The 22024-nt window shown below is 42.0% G+C and overlaps 1 protein-coding gene across 1 annotated transcript in view; it reads left to right on the forward strand.

The window, feature by feature from the left end:
* Window positions 1-17994, forward strand: part of CD226 (CD226 molecule) — a 79106-nt gene extending 61112 nt beyond the window's left edge. The window contains exons 5-7 of the mRNA XM_044240966.1: window positions 10498-10600; window positions 14721-14772; window positions 16525-17994. Coding sequence (XP_044096901.1) covers window positions 10498-10600; window positions 14721-14772; window positions 16525-16638 — 269 coding nt within the window. The 3' untranslated portion in view covers window positions 16639-17994. The remainder of the gene's footprint in view (window positions 1-10497; window positions 10601-14720; window positions 14773-16524) is intronic.
* The last annotated feature ends 4030 nt before the right edge of the window (window positions 17995-22024 follow it).

Below are 22024 nucleotides of genomic sequence, written 5' to 3' on the forward strand. Positions count from 1 at the left end.
TAATCCCCCAACACAATCTTCCCCCCAAACCACCACCGGTTTGTTCTTCGTATTTAGAAGTCTGTTTCTGTTGGTGGGCTGTTTGTGGTGTTTCTTAGATTCCACATGTAAGTGAAATCTTATGATATTTATCTTATTCTGATTCAGGGATTTTCCAAAGGCATGTATTCAACAGAGTTATTTTTGGATAGCTTTCTAAAAATAAATATACTGCTGTACTGGTTGACCACCCTCAAATTTATTTCTTGAATTAATTCACTTTCAATAGAACTCACAAGTTCTTTCTATATCTATTATCTATATCTATTATGATATTCCATAATTTTTTAAAGGTAAGAGTCGTGTTTTATTTGACTAACCCACAAGAAGCGATTCTTTCTTCCAAAAATACAAGGTGGAAAATCAAATGGTATCTATTGGATTGATGGGGACCGAGGAATGCCTTTAGCTGAGGTGAATAGTGAGTGAACTGAAAAATCCTTATTATTACTACAATGGACGTGGCAAATACCGAGTAGATACTGAGATGAGGAGACCGTATTAACAAAAGGCTGGGGCATCCCCCCCGCCCAGGAAGCTCAAGGGCACAGTACGCGCGCAGATGACCTCAAATGGGGACCGCATAGGAGACAAGTTCCCAAATACAGAAAAATATAGGCTTGCAAAATAGAATTATTATTATCAGTAATAATGATGATGAGAATGCGTCTTCAGTTTTTCATGCCTTATACAGAGTGCTGGATAAATTCTGCACTCTTTAATTTGCACGTGTGTGTGCGCATTTGTAAATGAAGGTGCCTGTGAACACTGGGTAGGAGGAGCGATGAGCCACCTACCACAAGCCCAGCTTCAGTGAGGGGCTGGGGTGTGTGGGCACTTTTCTCCCTTCAATCGACACAGGTGGCTTAGCATTTATGTTTACTACTGTCTTTTCTTCCTGATTCAGTAAAGATGAAGTCCAGTCCTTCAATTCCTACTTTAATCATTGGCTTTTTTTATTTAAGATTTTATTTATTTAAGAGAGAGAGAGAGAGAGCATGAGGGGGTGAGGGCCAGAGGGAGAAGCAGACTCCCCGCTCAGCGGCCTTTCTCCCCGAGATGGGACTCGATCCTGGGACTCCAGAATCATGACCTGAGCTGAAGGCAGTTGCCCAACCAACTGAGCCACCCAGGCGCCCCGGTCATTGGCTGTTTTTGGAGAAGGAGAGAGCAGATGGGTAGTTAAACTAGAGCACAGAGAGGCAGGTTTTGTTTCTGACAGCCGGGGATGGCTTTCACATCTTTGTAGAGCACTTAGTAAACATTTTTTTTAAAATAAAATGAATTAAAATGGAATAGACTATAGACTTTCGTAACACATTTATATATAGGTTTTTATAAATGGCAGAGAGTTTGAATTTTGAAGATTTCTGAGGGCCCAAGGGAAAAGTTATAAGTAGGAATCATAAGAATTAAGTGTCACAGGCCTTTGTCTTGGCTGCTTTGTGACACCTTCATTATGGTGCTTATATATGCACCAGTCACTCTAAGAATTTACTGATAGTTATTCACTTAGTTGTCATAACTCTCTTGTTATCTATACTTTATGAATGAGCAGAGTGGGGCATGGTGAGGTTGAGTAACTTTTTCAAGGCTTCATGGCTAGGGAGGAGAGAGTCTGGGATTCACTGCAGGTCGGGAAGGCTTCAGAGTTCCTGTTCTTAACCGCGGCGGGCTAGCGCTCCTCCAAGTGAAAGAAAAAAGTCAGTGCTGTTGTCAACAGATGCATCACAGGAGAAGCTGGCTCTGGAGAGTTCCATAGCCTTGTCCCCCCCACCCCACTTCCCCCCTTAGGTACATAGACTTCAAACTGACCCAACGTCTAGAGTGAGTGTAGGCAAAGGAATGGGGGTTTGATCTCCCACAACTTTCTTCCAGCTCTGCGTGCTTGGTGAGGCTTGCGAGGTCATCACAGGTGCTGTGGGGGTTCTCCCCTGACTTGTCCCCTTTCCTGGGGCCAGTGGGTATCATGAAATTGTGTCCTGGAGGGGTTCTATACAGCCATGTGAGGGAAAAGCAAAGTCAGGTAGCAGGTGTTTGGGTCTGGAGGGACGTGCTGGTGGCTGATGAGGTCAAGTCCACACCAGGAACAGATGAGGGCAGGGTCAGGAGTAACCTCTGGACAAAGGAGGGTCCAGGCTCTTGCTGGGAGAACCGTTGATCACTGAGCTCTCACACGGCTTCTCGGCTTTGCAAAGCACCTGTCCCCCCACCCAGGTCGGTGTCAGATCCGCCGTCAGATCCGCCCGCTAGACCCCCTCCTTGTGGGGAAGCCCACTCCCTTGAGCAACTAGCTGGGAATCTGCTCTAAGTTTTCACGCACAACCTTCTTCCGTCTTATGTTCCTCCTTCCTCTGGAATCCTGCTCTCACTCCAGTTCTTGTAGATATAGCTGGCCTCCCTCTTGTGCTTGTGAAGACCTGCGAACCCAGAACCAGAGTTACAAGCCAGCAGAATTCTAGTTCCTCACCCTCAAGGACAGGGAGGGCTTCACTCCCAAAACCTCCTAAGAAAAAGGAAGGTTTATTTTTGATATTAAGATATCCTGAATAGCTATATTCTCTCATATTTATGGATCCTGATATTGAACGGCTGAATATGTAAACTATTTAAGCGGTATGCTATGCCTGCTGTGCTTTATTGCATGGCAGAAATGTTTTTATTTTGATTTCAGTAGAGCGTCTGAAAAATTTCCCATTCTGTCCTCATGGATACACATAATAGTGACACCATAGTGTAGAGTTATACTTGGTTAAACAACAGTAATAACAACAGTGTGTTGGGGAATTATAATTAGAAGGACAATCTCCTTCTTCCCCAGAAAACTGCTCTATAAAAGAGAAAGAAAACAATTTTATTATTAAATAAGCATTAAACCAGAATTGTGATATGTAGCACAGGCAATCTTCCAAGAGAGTGCAAAGACAGAAATCTCACCTTTTTTGGGGCCTGGCAGATAGGACCCACTCCTAACACGTTCTCAAGGTAAACAAGAACTAGTCCCCAAAGAAAAGGTCTTGACAGCACCATTTGTCACACGGAATTGAACCTGAATTCACCTGGTAATTGGGATAACCATCTGTGTTAGCTAGTTGGCTTTATCTAAAGAAAAATGAGCTCCTTACCCCACCACGCCAGGAGGTACTTTCCCACCTTGGAGCTTAGAATCCTACCCTCCTGCAGAACTAGGAGGTCTCTTTCCTGATGATTGCATTCCCAAAGGATGGCTTGGATTTTCTACAGCAGAAGAACGCAAAGCAAGATCAGCAGAGGTAAAAGGCACATGGGGCAGAGTCAGAAGGACTGACTGAGTTCCCAGAAAGAAAGCAGGTGTTCAGAATAAGGCACACGGTTTGTATAAATAACTTAGACCCAGTAAACCATCCTAGCAGTTAGAGAGTGGCAGAAACACTCCAAAAATCCAGGTCCCTGCACAGCAGCCAGTGGCCGACTTTGCATGCAGGCCTTTCGAAGGACAGCTGTCTCTGGGCCGCCCCACTAACTCTCTCTTTTTTGCACACTCAGTTCACTAAGAGAGTGAGCCAGAGTTGTGTGGTTCTTGACGTTCTGACTTAGGATGCATAAAACTGTCTCCTTTAAATAATATGTGTTCATGAAAGTTGAGGTTCATGAAAACACAAGAAATGTAACGTGAGACCAGAAACACTTGGGTGAACGGGTGAGACATCTAAAGATGATTCCATCTAAAGGGGATGGGGTCGGCCGCGGACGTTTTCTCATCAAGTGGGCCAAACCAAAGGTGTTCACCATCCCTGTGGCCCTTATGCTGACTTAGATGCCCTGGCCATGTGCCAATTACAGTCCATAAAGACACCAGAAAATGGAGCCAGTGCAGCCACCGTATATCGAGTGGGTAAGCAATATGGTCTATCTTAGACTATGTGCATCTCAACTGATGTAACACTTCTAAGTGTTTAAGTCATTGGGAATATTTTCCATCAATAGAGGCAATATCAGTATAACTAAAGCCGTACGCTGGCTTGGAAACTTGACTCTCTCAATTGGTTTTCTCCAGGACAATGGTTTGGATTCTCTTGCATTTCTGTTTCTGTCCTCTCATGCTTCTGTTTCTCGTGTTTATGGTTTAGGTTTTCCTGTGTGCCGTAAGTTTCTCAGTTAAAATCCAATAATACTTTTATTTTGAGGGAGAGGAGTTAATCCTCACTCAGAAGAAAGATTAGAGGCTGATGTCATGATTCCTTAATTCTCTGAAAATAATTTATTCACTAGGCTCTTCTTGCTATAAAACAGGGCAAGTTTTCTGAAATACAAAGAGTATAAAATGGATTTGCACAAAGCAAGCTGACCTTTGCAAACTTGGAAGAAGATTACTGTATCAGTACCCACTTGTTGTGTATTTCAGGCATACAGGATAGTGCAGCAGACTTTATATAATGGGGTACCATTATATCCGGCAGTCCTACAAAGCGGCCAAGAGCTGATACACATTTATCAGTGCTCCCCTGCCTGTCCCCAGGAGGCTGTCTAGCTGCGGGAGCAAGCCTCCTTCTCCACATGACTAGTTCCACATGAAAAGAATACAAATGAGTTATTTTTTTAAATCCTGATTTGAATGCATGCATACAAAGTAGAAGTATACTATTAATAATTGACAGCTGACATGGTGCTTAAAATATTAGGCAACTCTGTATGCTTCATCTAAACCCCATAGCCATGCTTGGGGCCGATTTTATCATCGTTTTGCCGTTGCCAAAAAAGTGTTTGCAAGATCAAGTGTCTCATGTGAGATCTTCCAGGGAAAAGAATTAAAAGGTAGGACCGGGCCCCAAGGTTTCCCTCCTCTTTCTGTTTTGTCAGCAACTCGGTGTGTAATGTGGCACAAAGGTGGGATATATACGTTACGTAGTGATCATAAATTAGGATCGACCTGATAATAGTGTGTCGGCTCGCCTCTGTCTACCCGGTGGGAACCCACATGCCGTGTATATTCTGTCTACACCGAATGAAATCTAATGGTTTTGCTTCTCTTTTTAAGGAGGTAAGAAAGCAAGAGGAATTGTAACGGGTATCCCGCGTGCCGGGCTGGCGAGAGGCTCAGGACCTGTGTGGTTTTCCCGCATGTCGTTTGGTCCCGATGTGCGGGTTCTGAGTCCCTTAGCCTCCTCACTGCCTAACCCACCTCCCGCCGTAATAAAGGATAAACAAGGGATGTTAACGCCTGCTCTTGCCCGCTTGGTTCCCGCGGAAGGACCTGGCATCATTTCTGTCGTGGGCCTTTCTAAAGGTTTATAACCCAGCCATAAATACTTGTCACCGGCAGGAACGTAGCCTGGAGGGTGGCCGTCCGGGAGTAAATTATTCATTTATATATCTCACTGACATGCTTTAAATTGTTTTAACTATATTTATCTTTTTTGATGGGAGGGAAAATAATGGCTTTCTGGTTCACGACACTTTTGTCCTCCTATGAATCAAGACAGCATTGGGATGAAAATGAGAAAAAAAAATCAGCAAAAAAGTGGCTGCTGAGAACACACAATAATTCTTTCTTTAAGAGAGGGGCTTGAGGGCTGACATTACTCAGCCTCAGATCTATTAGCAGGATTGAGGCAAAAGTGAGTGTTAGGAACTATTGATCGACTCCCGAAGCAGGCCCCACTCTTTGCTTTTCCTTTTTGTTTTTAACCACGCGGGGCCCCGCGAGCTGCGGCTGCACCGGCCAGGTTCCTGGGACTGAACGATTCCTGGGAAGGCGGCGACGGGGCCGGGGACGGGAGCACAGAGCAGGTTCGGCTGTCGGCCGGAGGTTCTAGATTGCAGCGTCTCTGGAGTGGGAGTGACTCTCCACCTGACACCCCTGCGTCTACCCTTACTTCCCGTGGGAAAACGCTCCTTCCGCGTGTGTTTCTCAATTGCCCGGGGCCTTCCAAGACCACGTAAGCTCCGCCTGTGGGGCACTGGGCTACACTAAAACGCGCCATCTCCGCCCCTGGTTCCTTTCACAGAACTCCTGAACTCTCGTCATTTCCTAAGTGACAGGGTTGCTAGAAGCATCTTCTGCTATAATATTTGGTCTTAGCCTCCAGTTCCTGGCAGAAGAGCTTTTAGAAGCCTTGGAGTCTCCAGAGCGATGAGGGTCTTTTTGCGAGCTCAAGAGGCAGCTGGTGGCAGGAAGCACCTGCAGGGCTTGGGATGGGGGCCGGGCACCCGAGGAACCAGCCGTGGGATGGGAGGGCTGGGTCTTTAAGTCCGTGGGGGCCGAGAAACGGAAGAGGGGCTGGGGTGGAATGAATCACCAGTGGTCAGTGATTTAACTAGTTGTGCCTATGTACTGGAGCCTCCAGAAACCCCCCAAATGACAGGGTCAGAGGGCTTCTGGGATGCCGAGCACAGGAGGTGTAGGGAGCGTGGCCCGTCCCTAGAGAGCATGGGAGATCCGTGCCGACTCCCTGCCCTCATCAGCTTGCCTGATTGGTGGTTCCCGGGTTGTGTCTTTGTCCATAAGCCAGTGATTGTAAGTAAAGGGCTTGGCTGAGTCCTGCGAGCTGTTGCAGCAAATTCCCGAACTTGAGGAGATCGTGGGAAGCTTGGATGTATCGCTGGTTGGTCCGTCAGGGACAGGGAGGCCGGGATCTGGGATCGGGTCTGAAGTGGGAGGAGGGAGGCGATGTTGTGGGACTGAGCCCTTCCCTGGGGGTCTGGGCCAGCTCGGGGGAAGTGAGTGTCCGCAGCCTCGTGAGTAGAGAAGCAGTTTTGCTCTAGTCGGTGTTTTTCTTCAGGAACCCAGTGCATTTTTACACACCATTTCATCTGTCATGCTAGAGGATGGCTCCACATACTGTGTGTTGAAAGATGTATGACTAGAAGGAGATCGGACGCCAGCAGGTCAACGTTACTAGAAGAAGTTAAAAGGAGGTAGCATGTTTGACATTGAAATTTGACATTTAACATTTGGATTTTTAATTGAGTGTGACACAGATAGCCGGTACATTTCAGTGGTTTCTACTTAATTCTGTTTAACTGAAGTTTAATAAGGAATGCCATCTTAATTCTTAAGGATTCTGAATATACTTCTACAAAAGACATTATCTACGTCTTGTACTTTAAATATCACCACTAAAATTTGTCACGTTATTCTGTTTTGAGCATGCAGACCCTTATGCTTTTATGCTATGTTTTTTTTTTTTTTTCCTAATTAACAAAAGAGCAATAAATCCTTTAGAAAGTTTGGAAAGTACCAAAAAGCCAAAAGAAAGAATTGCGTTTAGTACCACTCTCCGGAGATCATCACTTGAACATTTTGGCGTTGGTCCCCGTGCAGACGCTTCTCCCATTAAGCCCTATACATGATGGAGATATTACAGCTCGTGCAATTGCCAGGGCTGGTTCTGAAGTTTTACTTAACTTTGTAGTCTGTCCTCAGGAGTCTTCTCTGTTGTTGGAATTCCCTACACACAACAGCCAAGTGTCTATAGCCAAGGTTTTCAAGGACTGGGCCTCAGGTCAGCAACACAGATGGTGCACAGGAGCTGCCAATGCACACCCACTGGCACCTTCTGGATCAGAGGTTCGGGGGGGGCGCCCCCAAATCTGCGGCTTCGCAAGCCCGCAGGTGATGCGGATGCAAAGTGAGTTTGAGATCAATAGCCGGTCGTCTTGCTCTTAGTCTACTGGAGGGAGATGAGGATTTTCTTTTTGCTGTTCTAAGTGTTTTACAGAACCCTATGTTCACATTTCTGAGCCCTTCTTGAGAATAAAGTAGTTAATCGAATGTGTAAGCAGCTAGTAAAAGGGTGTGACACAGAGACCGAATTCCTTCCAGACGCAGCTGGGGTAGTTTCTTCTCCTCCAGAGAGAGCTCGAGATGCTCTGTCTGACCCCAGTCTGCCTCTTACGCAAGCGCGTTCTTCCCGTGCTTTTCCATAGGAAGTTATTTGTATCTTTCATATTGTCTTCTGTAGCCTTCTCTTTCTGAGAGAGAGAGAGGGAGGGAGTATCTGTGCTAGTGGCAGGAGGGAGTGGGAGAAAGAGAATCCCAAGTAGGCTCCATGCTGGGGGCAGGACAGGGGGCTGGATCTCAGGACACTGAGATCATGACCTGAGCTAAATCTAGAGTCAGGCCCCACCCAGATGCCCCAACGGCTTTTTTTTTTAATAGCAAGGATGTGTTAAATATACTATTTTTTTTTTTGTCTTGACATGTTGCTTGTGATCATTATAACTATAGATGTTTTTCAACTCCCCTGGTCAACCCTATATATGTATTTTTATGCCATTTCTCATTCCATTCTGGAGACTAAATAATACTTACTTATATTTTCTTCTAATGTTTACATGCAGAATTTAGAACTTTAGTCTATCCAGTTTTTTTTTTTTTTAACTGTAGCAAATGTCTAAATAGCATTTTTAAAAGCGGTTAAGCAATTTTCCTGGAATACTGTCGATGAGTATTTTAATCATACCTTTCGTTTCCTCACCATGATTGCCCGTTTGATTTAACCTTAGCATCTGTGATATTCAAATTATTTCAGTACAGCAAGCGTGGTCCTTTTATAGTCCTGTGTTACAAAGCGAAATAATTTCAGGTATTTTGTTCAGTTCTTTTTTATAATGTACTAAGAACTTAAAAACCTTAATTTCTTATTTGACAGGGAGAAAATGTCATTGTTCCTTTTGTAGGAGTGGTTCAATGTATTTTTGTTCTGAATAAATTTAGCTTTCCCTTTCTCCATCATATTTGGACAAAAGCCATTCTTAGACTGTATGTACAAAGTCTCTAAAGTTCATACATTTTTCTACTTTTCTTCACCTAATAGGTTCAATGAGTTTGAAAAATGAAAATAATGTTTATTACTTGACTTAGTTTCACTTTGTACAAAAGGATGAGTGGATGTAGACTTGGAGTTCTTATCATGAAAAAAATTCCAGCTAAATAATAGGTCAAGAAGGAAGAAATAATCTGAGGGAAAGAGCAGGGAGAACCCAATGAAAAGCGTGATTTTCAGGTTGCCATAGGATTGCAGGCCAAGCACCGGGCTTCACTCTCAAGGTTAGAGGGAAGTCATGCTGCTCATAGGCCACAGCCTGGCCCCTCTCGCTTCGGAGCGGTTGTTGCTGTCGGAGTTCATCACTTATTTGAATATTACCTCATGGGAGTCTCAACCACAATTCTGTGATGTCATTAGATCTTTTGTCATTGTCACGGCTTGACAGATGAAGAAAGGCATCGGAGACGGGGAAGGCACTGACTGGAGGTCACACCGCTAAGGAGCGACAGAATCCGGGAGAGAACGGCCGATTTCCGGACCGTTCTTTCTGCTTAAGCGCTCCGTCGGAGTAACCTATTTTTTCTGATTACATTTTATCATTAACTCGGATTGAGTAGGAAATATTTCTTAAAGTCTACTTTTAAAATTATACCATTGTGTGAATGTGCTTCATGGATCAGACTTAAAAGTAACCTTCATTTGTGTACTCTTGATAGTTATTTTTTTTTCTACAAAAGATTTTATGTATGTGATTGGGAGCTCCTTAAGGTGAAGGGATGTCACATACACACGAGGGATATCAAACATACACTCTTTCTTTTTTTTTTTTTTTTTTTTAGAGATTTTATTTATTTATTTGACAGAGAAAGATCACAAGTAGGCAGAGAGGCAGGCAGAGAGAGAGGAGTAAGCAGGCTCCCTGCTGAGCAGAGAGCCCGATGCGGGCCTCGATCCCAGGACCCTGAGATCATGACCCGAGCCGAAGGCAGAGGCTTAACCCACTGAGCCACCCAGGCGCCCCTACACTCTTTCTATTCTTGTTGTTTTTTGGATTTTTAACTGAAGTTTAGTTGACCTACAAGATTTAATGAGTTTCGGGTGTCCAGCGCAGTGACTCAACAATTCCATCCATTATGGAACGTCAGCACGAGAAGTCTCGTTACCGTCTGTCACCATGGAAGGTTCTTACAACACTGTTGACTGTATTCCCTAAGCTGTCCTTTTCATCCTTGTGACTCCTTTACTTTATAACTGGAAGTTTGTATCTCTTAATCCCCTGCACCTACATATTTATTTTTTTAGAGGTGGGGAGAGGGGGAGGGGAAGAGGGAGAGAGAGAATCTTAATCAGGCTGCACGATCAGAGCGGAGTGTGACGTGGGGCTCGATCTCATGGCCCGGAGCCGAAATCAGCAGCTGGATGTTTAACCCCCTGAGCCACCCAGGCGCCTCTCCCTTCATCTGTTTACTCTTGTTCTTCGTAAGGGGTTAAATTTAGCTGAATCAAGGAACTCATAAAAATCTGTGAGAGGTCACAAAAATTTAGAAGACTCTAAAGTAAAAATTGTCTTTTTCCCTTCATCTCGTTGTGTTTTTTGATTGGATTGTTTTGAATTGTTACGTTGATTAATGTTCCTTTTCCTCATTTTCCACCATTTTTTCTGGCTTTAGCTGAATTCCTAATTCCTACTATATTTTTTTCCTCCTAGGTAAAACTGATAACCAATACACTCTCTTTGTGGCCGGAGGGGCAGTTTCATTGTTGCTGTTTGTTGTTCTAATTACCACGGTCACCGTCATTTCTTATAAGAGGTGAGTATTGCAGCTCCTGCTGAATCTTGGCTCCCCTGAGTCATCCTGATGTGGGGGGCTCTCTGTTACTAACCCCATAGTTTGCCAAGCTGCCTCCGCACTCACGTGCAGATTTTGGGTGTTTTTCTGACCCAAGCAGTTGTGGTAATAGCAGAGGAGAAAGCTAGAGTAGTTCATTTAAGAAATAGTCGGAGCCGCTCCTGTGTTAGCAAAGCTTTCATATTCTGGGCAGTCAGCTGCTGGGACCTCTGCCGTGTCGGCCCTGCCCTCTATCTTCTTCCTCCTGCAAGGAGAAGAGGGTATTGGGGGAGAGGTGGGGTGTGTGCGTGCATGTGTGTGTGTGTGTGCGTGTGTGTGCGCGTGTGTGAGGAGAGGGGAGCGGGAGGGGGATATACTGAGGGGCAAGACCAGGGCTGAGCAGTACTAATGCCCTCACGTAGTCATTCATCAAACATCTGTTGCGACAGTAGCAAACAAGGCGTGGTGGATCACACATTCTCATAAACAAACAACGGACTTTATGTGGTTGGTCAGTGTCTGCGACAAGCCACGTAGATGCTAGTCCTAAAAACATCACTGAGGAAGAGGGGTGTGTGGGAAGGGGCTACGCTAGAGAGAGTAGGTGGCCACGGGCCTCTACTACAGTTTCCGACCTTTTACTGTCTGTGGCACTCCTGGGAGCTTGCTGGAGGGTTCTGGGTTGACTCTGCCCTGTCTTGCTGTCTCCTGTTCACCAACTCACATGTCGAGGAGTTTGTGGTCATAGTAGCTGTAATCATACTGAATTAGAATTACTCTTTAGTCTTGTGTTCTAATGAAAGTGCTCTTTCGTTAGCAGAGGGAAGGAGTACATCCTCCTCTTCTCTTGCATCCCAGCAGTATTACCGAACACATACTCTGGCGCACACACACGCACCACACTGACGTTGCACATACATGCGTAGTAAGAGGCTCTCAGGTAGGTTTCTCTCTCTCGTCTCCATATCCCGGCCTCACCTCTTTGGAGCTGGTATTACAGCTCACGGGGCACAGTCACTGCTCCCAAACGGCTCCCGGCCTCCGCTGTCTCCTCTCTTTCTTTCAGACACATCTGACTTTTCCTGGTTGCTCTTCTGAAAGCTGGACGGACCGTGTCCTTCCTGTTTAACACCTTCTCTTGTCTTCCTGTTGCCCCAGAATAATGGTAAAACTCATGAACCTGTATCAAAGGTGCCCATTTCCACCTAATTAGTGGGGGCCCAACCTAATGCTCACTTATATTTGCTACATTACTGACAAATTTTGTTAAAACTGCAAGTCTTACTCTGTGAACATACCCGACTCCCTTCCCATTTGAGTAGCTAGCCAAACGCTGTTTCCCCCATGTTTGGTCTTACTCCTGTGGCTCATCCAAGGCGTGGGACCCATGTCTCCTATGGGAGGTCTGTCCTGCTTCTCCCTCCCTGCAAAGAGACATGATGTCACCATCTGGAAGCTCTGTTGCTCCTTGTGGCCTGCTTTATAGCGTCATCATTTCTGGGCTCTCCTCCCTTCGTTCAAAATGACAGCGACTATGCCTGATTCATTTATTAGTGTTTGATCGCGTTTAGCACTAATCTTCCAAATAATGAATGGTCAGTCAGCATTTGTCTAATTAAACTGAAACAGAGAACTGTCGTTTTCCCTTTGTCTCCATCACGGGCTGTCTTCAAGTCTTTCCCTGGTCGGAAATTGAGCAAATTAGCAAACTGAGGGAAGGAATCCAGGATTTAGTGACACTAAGGAATTTTCTACTGCTTCACCCTAGTTGATGAAAAATGCACCGAGGGCAGCTGTGACAGCAGGAGCATGCGGGAACACGGTGACATGGTAGGGGAGAGTGAGTGACAGCACGGATCTCCGGAGGGTCACAGATGTTGGACATGATGGATTTAGCTTCATGAAAATGCATCACTTTTACATGAATAGCTAAATTGAACTGTAGACTATATTGTCCCACTTGGTTAGATGTGATAAAAAGATTAGTGGACTTGAATGCGTAATCATGGCAGAACATCGCAAAGGAAGAAGTGTTTGTTCTTTCTTACCTTGTTGCCCGCATCCGTTTGGAATGGAAATGTTATAAAAAATGACCCAAAGGCTTAAACAGTGGTCTTCAGAACTCGGTCTTTGTGACCATTTAAAAGAATCCTGCCACTTCAGATGTGCTGACCTGGGGAGAAGCCAAAGGCAACCACAGTGTGCCTGAAAGAAACTGAGTCCTTCCTTCACACCTAGTACCCCAGAGCCTGTGTGTCCGGGGGCATTTCCCGCACCTTCTCTGCTCTCAGTTCGTGTTGCTTCCAGTTAGAGAGTAGAAAGGTCATGTTGTTAAGGGTGGTTAAGTGGTTGGTGGACATGCGCAGCATTGGTTAGGTGTGGCAGAAGCCAAAAGATAGTCTACACATTGACACGTGTGTCTCTAAGAAGAAATGTAATGTTTAGTGTGCAAAACGTTAGACACTTCTTTTTCCCTTTGTTGTCAACTTTGATGTTCACAACAAATAGGTTCTTTTGCTTTGCCTGGAACTCTCCCAGCTTCCCCACTGAAAATCCCTCATTCTGGGGAAACTCCTTAAAATCAAGCAAACCAGAATGGCCAGTCACCCTAGAACAAGCCACAGTGTTCACTATCTTTATTTTACAGAGGAGAAGATGGAGTTTTATAGGTGCAAATATCTGGTAAATTGCTAAGCACAAGTTAAACACAGAGGATCTGACTCTAAGTTTCTTGTTCTCTTTTCCTCATCATATTGAATATTCTAGGCTTATGCAAACAATATGCTTATTTAGACCTCTTTGGGAAAGTTAATCTATATTATGATACAGCAAGCCTTGTGAACGATGATCTAACAAAAGATTCCAAGGTCGTAGATTTGTTTCTTCATTTGTAAAAAGAGGACAGTAATAGCATCTACATCACAGATTTCTTTTGAGGAGTAAATAATTTATGTGGAAGACCTGGAAATATCACCTTCACATAACAAACTTACACATCAAAAATTTAAATAAACTGATTGCATAAAAGATTCTTCAAAAGTAAACAAATACACACAGAGTAAGATCAATCTGTGACGATGTCGACACAGTAGGAGGATTTCCCAGCAACGAGGAGAGAACAGCATCCATCATCTGAACAACCTTTCCTTGGAGAGTGACGGGCATGGCTGGTTCTGAAACTTTCCGTTTCAGAATTACAACATCTTTTTGCATAAAGGGAAAAAACCTTATGTTTTTGCTTCTAACCCATTACCTCTGTAGTCTGGTAAAAGTCTTTTCTGTAGGGGTGGAAAAAAAGATAGTCATCATCTCCTGTAATAATATCTTTCTGCACTTGGGGGTAGAGTCCTTTTGTCCAGTGCATGTTCAGTTATTGTGGCCTCTTTTCTTCTTCTCTTGAATTTTCAAAGATTCCTCCTGACATCAGGTTTTATAGTTTTCACTGGAATGGTGGAGAGTTTACAGAGTAGCATGGCTCCAGATGGCCCAAGGAACTGTGGCATCATGGCTCCAGAAGCAGTGAGCCTGATAGTCATGAAGGAAGACAGTAGGTTCAAATCCCGATACTACCACTAACCAACGACATGACGAAGGGCGAGTTACTTTTCCTCTCTTGCCTCTGGTTCCCAATCTGAGTTAAAGACAGGGTTTTTGATGAAAGCTACATGAAATAATCCATTGAGGGGGTCTAGTAAAACACCTGAAAGTTTCTCTAAAGCTTAACTCTATTATCACTGTCATTCAAGAAGTTACACTGTTGGCATTGAAAAGGAAATTTTCAGTTGTGGGAAATCTCTAAGCTCAAGGTTATTTGGAAAAGGCAGTAAGTCATTTATGCAATAACCTACTATGAACCATTCTTTAGTAAGCTTCTGAGATTAATTACTAATATACACTGGCTGGATATCCATTTAGATGCCTTTACCATCTGTGGAAATTGAAGAATTAGGTTAAGGGAATTTTGAGTATGTATGTATGAAGCAACTTCAACATATTTAGTGAGGGCATGTAGGCTGGGGTACAAGTAAGGTGTATGACTGTATGCAGTAATCCTAGTGCTGGGGTGTAGATCTTAATGCCTCTACTGAATATGTCTTCTCAGGAGAAGGAGTCAGAAGAAACTATTTAAAGACTCCTGTGATGCACAGAAGAAGGTAAGTTTTCTCAGAGCTGTCTTTTCCCCCCTTTTGTGCATTGTAATATCCTGTAAAGTCAGTCCATCTTGCAGTTGACAATTTTATTGTTCTCCTAGCAATTCCCTGGCCATGTAGTAGATTGGCTGTTTGAGGAAACACCTGTTCTCTGCCTTACTCTCTTATTATTGATGCCCTTTGAAACAGTTTGTCTTAGTTTCATGCTCATTGTCTCCACTATTGGCCAGATTCTCTCTTTAACATACATGATTCTGTTTAGAAAAATTTTTTAAAAGATTTATTTGTTTTATTTTAGAGAGAGAAGGAGAGAGAGACAGAGCGGGGGAAGAGGGTAGGTAGAGGGAGAGAATCTTCAGGTAGACTCCCTACTGAGCATGGAGCCCAATGCACGCTTCTATCTCATGACCCTTAGATCACGACCTGAGCTGAAACCAAGAGTCAGATGCTTAACCGACTGAGCCACCCAGTCACCCCTGTTTACACAGTCTTAGAGCAAAGCATTTCCCCAAGTGTTATCTAAAATTACATAAAATTCTCTTCAGTTTACTTATTTGCAATTGAATTCTATTATGACCAAAACATCAAGTAATAAAACTTTTCTGACAATCTAATATGTGTGCTTCAGATTTCTGTTACCTATTTATTTCTCTGTTTAAATTTTTCTTCTGTTAATTCCTCTGTACACAACAAAATTTTTTTTCTGAATAATTCATATCTGGCTTTTTGACAGTAACTGGGAAGACTAAAGAAGTCTTCGCCTTGTCTCATCTACCGCTCCAGCAAGTGATGCGGCAGTGCTGTCCTATGCGATGTTGGGGTCCCTTCTTTGTCCTTCACCATTGTCCACTAGAGCCAATATAAAGCCACATTTGTTGCTGTGAATGTCAGGGGAGGGAAGGAGCTTTGCAACTTCCTACATTAAGTGTTCAACTTGTTCAGACTTTGGTAGAGTAATGATATTTTGAACGATGATTAGAAAGATAGTAAGTTGGACTGTGAAAGAGAAAGAAACTGACCTATTGATTGTTTTGGGGTTTTCAGCAGGCTCTGGCATTACCAGTGGAACTGCAACTTTCCTTTTGCTTTTTCTTTGTAAGCACCAAAACCACTCTCAATTTCCAAAGTACTCACCAAAAGACCCCTCTCTCTGTTCCTCTTGTTTTCCTCTCAGTTTCTCTCTGTCTCACCGATGGCTATATATTTTCTGCCACATACATGTGTAGGTGGTCCCAGTGACTTGGTTAGTGTAGAGAATGTTAATGAGTATATGACATCATCTTGAAAGTAATGCCAGTATGTTTTGTTCATTTCTTTTATGGCAGTTAGTTGCTTATTGTCAAGACATGACACTGTATACTTTTAAAGTATTATTTATTAAAGCATTCATTCAAAAGAATTTACCAAGTACTCAGTATAGGAAATACTATAATAGACTCCCATATAAAAATGAGACTGATAGTTCTTATCAAAACAGCCTGGGAAATTGGGAAAGAGTTCCAAGACTAAGTGTTTCATAGTCTAATACAGCAAGTGACAATCTGGAATAGCCTCCTGCTGCATCTTACTCTGAGCCCAGCCAGTCAAAAATGTGATATTTTCATAAAAGTTCAGTACAATGAAGGGCATGTTTTATGAGATTAATTATAATAGAAATTTGACTTACACTGTGGTCGATTTGAGGAGAGATTTGCCTTGAGTATCTTTATTGGCTGCTGAAATGCAGTGCATCATTGACATTCTGTCTCTTTCTAGGCAGCCAACAACTACAGAAATCCCGACTCTACCAATCAGTCATCGGATGGTGCAAGAGAGGATATTTATGTCAACTACCCAGCCTTCTCTCAGAGGCCAAAGACCAGAATCTAAGCGTTTTCCTTGAGCTGAGCAGATTTATGATGACTGTTTTATATTATTTTTTTTCCCACTACTCAGTGCCTACCCTGAATACTAGTTGGCTTCATTTATTTAGTTTGATAGGAAAAATACCTTCTAACCTGGAGAACATTCTTAACAGAATTGTTTCAGAAACCCTGATTCTCATTAGTATATACGTAAAGGGAAACTCATTGAGTCACGTAATGGAACAATCCAGGGGGGATCCAGCTTCAGACAAGAGTTATTTTCAAAGGTTTAAATGTCACATCTTGGATTAAGTATGGGCACAAACCTGTTTCTGGGTCTCCTTTCGTGGTGTTGGATCCACTGTATTGGTGTTGGCCTCTTATTCACGTGTTTCCTTGTGTTTCCAACAACTCTTGGAAATTCATAATCCTTGTTTCTGCCTGGTAGAGAGTTTACTTCTCTGATAAAGTAAATGGATTTGGTTATTTAACCATCATTGAACAGGCATCAAGACTGGAAAGGATGTAATGGCTTAAGTCAATTAAGGGTTCATCTCTAGAACAAGGACTGAGGCAAAAGCATATTACCAGGGAATTCAGAGTATCATTAGAGGAGGGAGATGGGGAGATGTTGGCTGGTGACCAACAAATGTGGACTGCAAGCCATTCCCAAACATCTCCTGTTGACCAACTGAGAAGAGAACATGTGGACAGATCTGGGTTAGCGCTGTCTCTCCCCACTTTAAAATCTGCTCTATCAGCATAGGCCAGAAGAGTAGTTGGCAGCAGAAATAAATGAATGGTCAAGAGGAAGACAAATAGAACATGGAAATCTCTTCCTTTTCTATTATCAAATGAAGGAATCCCTGATTCTGCCTGGAATTCTTTCCACTCTCTCTGGCTTAGCTTTATGAGCAAGTGTAGTACATGGTCCAATAATAACTTCATGTTTTTTATATTGAATTTTTCTACTTTTGAGAACTATTTTAAATATGTGAAGTCTCTCAAAAGAGTCAGGCATCTAGGCATTATTAGTTGTTTTTCTTTTTTAATAATTATGGGAAATCTGAATATAAGAAAAAGAATGTTAGTTGCAAGTGTGGTTTGGGTTGTGGTAGAAACATGACGGGGAGGAACCTTGGAGGGCTATAGGGAAGGAGGAACAGGGAACAAAGAATGGGAAGATACAGAGAGAACCCTGTCTTCCTTTACAGTTTGGCCAAAGACAACCCTAGTGATGTCAATACACAGTAGTTAGTGACTGTCCTGCCATTGTCCACATTCTAGATGGGATCACACAATGAAAAGTAGTTCTTTTTTTTTTTTTTTAAAGATTTTATTTATTTATTTGACAGAGATCACAAGTAGGCAGAGAGGCAGGCAGAGGGGGAAGGGGAAGCAGGCTCCCTGCTGAGCAGAGAGCCCGATGCGGAACTCGATTCCAGGACCCCGAGATCATGACCTGAGCCGAAGGCAGTGGCTTAACCCACTGAGCCACCCAGGCGCCCTGAAAAGTAGTTCTGAAGCTAAATAAGGATCATGATCACCTTGAAACCACAGTGGTCATTACCAAAGAGAGTGATCACTTATGTCTCAAATATTTATTACTCATCTCTAAAACATTCACCACAAAAATTGCATGTAAGTGTCAAAGCTGTAGGTTTTTATGATAATTTTAAGTGAACGAAAACCAAATTCTCATGGTATCTATGCAGATTTGAAGCTGCAATTTACAGTCTTAAGTGAGTCAATGGATATTTTATGATGATAGCTTTAACTACTGTGTGCACCCAATAGAGCAATGATTCCAGGAATCGCAGAAATTGTGGGTGCCCCTGCCGGCTTCAAAAGAGAAAAAGCAAAAATGTCCACTCTCTTGAGGTATTTCCAAATTCTCAGTGACTAATATGGGTGAGGAGGAAAGCATTTCTACCAATGCAATATGGGGAAATGAAAATCCCACTTGAACAGAGAAGATGATGGGGTTGGGGGGGTGCTGGGTACACAGTACAACCAGATGCTACTGTCTTGGCAGTTTCCCTCATGGAAGATTCTACACCAGAGCCTGCAGACCATTTAAAACCGGTCTCTTTTCCCATGCATGTTTTGCCTTTTCTTTAATCTGTCACTCAGAATATTTATGAGAACTATATCCTCTGTCCCTCTTCTTCGTGTATTCCTCCTCTGCAGAGCTCAGGATTTTTCAGGCATTTAGAATCCTTCTTAGTCCTGCTGGAATTTCTCTGCACCCCCCATTGGCCCCACCATTGGTCCTATTACACTCTCAGCTGTTCATGCTGATGAAATTCTACTCACTAAGGTTCTTTCCCTGGCCAACTTTACTTACTAATGAAGCACTTTCATTATTGTCTGTTTAACATCATTCCTAATTAACTAGAGTTTTCTAACTCTCATATATATATACCTACTATAGAAATAATACATGGTATGTATAGTACATTGCGTGTGTATATGTGCTACACACACACACACACACAAAGTGTGTGTGTGTGTATTTTCCCTTAATCTGTTGTACCTACTATTCTGTTGTTACTAAGGAAACCGATCAAAACTGTTCTGCAGAATAAAAGGTCAGAATTGAATTAAATTATGTTTTAAATCTTTTTTGAAAGGTGCTACTTAGGGAACAAGATGCTTCCTTGGATTCTTTTTTACATATATAATTTATGATGATCTATAATATATTATAATATATTACATAAAAATCTATGTTTTCTTTGAATGCCGTAAATGTAAATTTGAATATTTACATGAAAGTACCCGGTTAAAGGGAATTGCTGTGTGATGACAAGTTAGGTAAGTTTGTTAAATGTCATTACAGAGCATGCAGTTTTGTTGGGGAAAGAACACATGCCATTAACCTACGATGACTAGATATTGATTCTATTATCATCAGACAGACCTTGAGACATTATTTAAAGGCCTTTATGCACACTGAGAAAATAGAATTGAAATTTCATTAGCTTATAATTATGCTTATGGATGTGAGGCAGCAGATGAGGCTATATTCTTTAGTTAGTAAATATTAAATTTGTAGGATTTTTAAGGAAATCAATTTATTACTAAAATATTATATGTATACATTTAAAATACGTTGGCTATCAATTTACAAGTCAAAGGAAGATAAAAATAATTTTAGTAGGTTTACTTTCATTGTAAATATTCAAGTTATGTTGATTTATATAGAACTATCTTAAGTCACATCTGCAGCTGTGTTACAGTAATTCACCAAACTGGTAGAGTCCACATTGTAATTAGAAATTGCTGTAATCAAAGTGCTTCTCCTTGATTTATAATAATGTGCTATATTCTGTACTGCTTGTATGAGATTTCAGCAAGACTGGAGGTGTTGCAGAAGTCAATGTTTATAAAGTTCAGATGGGGGCACTTAATTGTGAGTACAATCTTTAGTTTCTTTCCACAATAGTGAAAAAACATCTTTGGGAAATATAAAGTGATGCAAACTTATAACACAGGTATCATCATTAGTTTGGCCGCTATTAGAACGTAGTGCCTAGAAAGTGTTGACCTTCACGTTCAGGCTTTTGCATAAATTAATATATGTTTCCACTGGTCTTTTCACTGGAATTATTTTAAGTCATGTTTCTGGGCTCTTACACATTTATCTGAAACATAAAACAAGTATTTTTAAAAGCTTTTCTGTTGATCATTACCCATATCTAGAGCTGTGGCTTCTAGAATTTGCTGCAATACTTTCTAAGGGAATTTTACAAGTCTTTAAGGTTGGTTTGCATAGTATTTCAGATTCAAAGCACTAACTGTGTTGGAAGGGGTGGTCATAAAAGACCTAATCTGGGGATCTGTGTGATGAATGTCTGCAGTAATTCCTATGTATTGCCTATTGTCCCTGTTTGAATGATGAGTAATATACTCACCATGTGTAGAACATTTTTTTCCAGTTTTATGTGCAATTTCAGATTCTCTGGTTTTGTAAGGCATTCAGTGTCCTTGACATACTGAATTCTGTTGTTTGAATGAATAAAGTGCAGTGTCTCACCATCATTAGTTTTATTTGCCATCAAGGAATATTAGGAAAAAAGTCCTCTAAGAGGAATAATATTAACATAAAGAGTTAAATGTAGAAAAAATTCAAACCACTGAGGCTTTATAACTTCAATATCAATGCAACGTTCAATGCATTTTCTAAGTGCATGTAGTTCAAAATCAAAGTTCTGTATGAGGGGTTTTTGGAAAAAAAAAAATGTTGTTTCTCACCCTTCACATTTTCCCTCCATTGAGACAACAGATTTCACTTCCTCCAATTACTTTATTTTTTGCTACTTTTCTGAAGAGCAGGTTATATCACTAGATTTTTTTTTCAATTTTAGACATTATTTACTGATGTGGTTGCTTTCTTCTCCATGAACTCACCACACCTTCGTCATGTGCCCACCCTTCCAAAAGATTTGTATTAAAATTGAGTTATTTCAGTATTTGGTGTTTATGTTTTTATGACTTTGCCAACACTCTTCTCAGCTGGAACAAATGGTAAATATTGTGCTTCTCTCCTACAGAACTTTGGTTTTAACCTAGAGCTAATAATTGTCTCTTTTTAGCTTTCAGTAGTTCTGTATTTACTGTAAGTTTATCTCAAACTCTTCACCAGTGACCTAGATAATCTCCCCAGATTCTCTGTGATGCAGCAGATGTTTCCAACAATTTTAACTTCCTGAAAAAGTTACCCTAGACTTGGGTCATTAAGCAGTGGTGCTTAATAGCTTCCTGCAGAGCTGTCATCCTCTGTCTCCCTTCAGAAAAAATGAAGACAAAGGAACATAAAACCTAGAATCAATTCTCAAAAATGCCCTAGTACAAAAGGCTATGAGGTTCCAGATTGCAAATGTTACTCAGTGCCCTGAACAAAGAACAGTAAGAAGCCTATAATATTTGGGATTCTGTTTGGAAGAGTCGGGGGTATTTCTTGTAATCTTTGGAAGCTCATGTTGACTGTTCTAGAAAAACAGTTAATTGATTTGAATGAGATGAGAGGGGTGGATTATAACAGCATTTGGACACCAATGTCTGGGAAACAGGGAGGAAATGTGGCAACTCCAGCAGTCCATAAGCAGGATGGCACATTTTAGATAGACTAATATAAATTCAGGACCTTATGTAATACCTGAATCTATTACTGGTATATCCAAATATATCCAAGGTTGCTTCTGAGTAAGTTAGTGAATAGACAAATACAAGTTATAATCTATACCGGTACTCTCAGGAGTACTGGAATAGTGGCCAACAGTTCGTTTTTAATAGTGTTATTGAGATTGGATTTGGATATGAAGATTCACCTGCTTCCCAAAGAACACATCCGTAGCATATTATTCTTGGACTTTAACTTTAGTCCAGTTTACTGATTTTTGAAACTG

This window comes from Neovison vison, chromosome 3 (genome assembly GCF_020171115.1).
Source record: "Neovison vison isolate M4711 chromosome 3, ASM_NN_V1, whole genome shotgun sequence".
In the NCBI taxonomy this organism is placed as follows: domain Eukaryota; kingdom Metazoa; phylum Chordata; class Mammalia; order Carnivora; family Mustelidae; genus Neogale; species Neogale vison.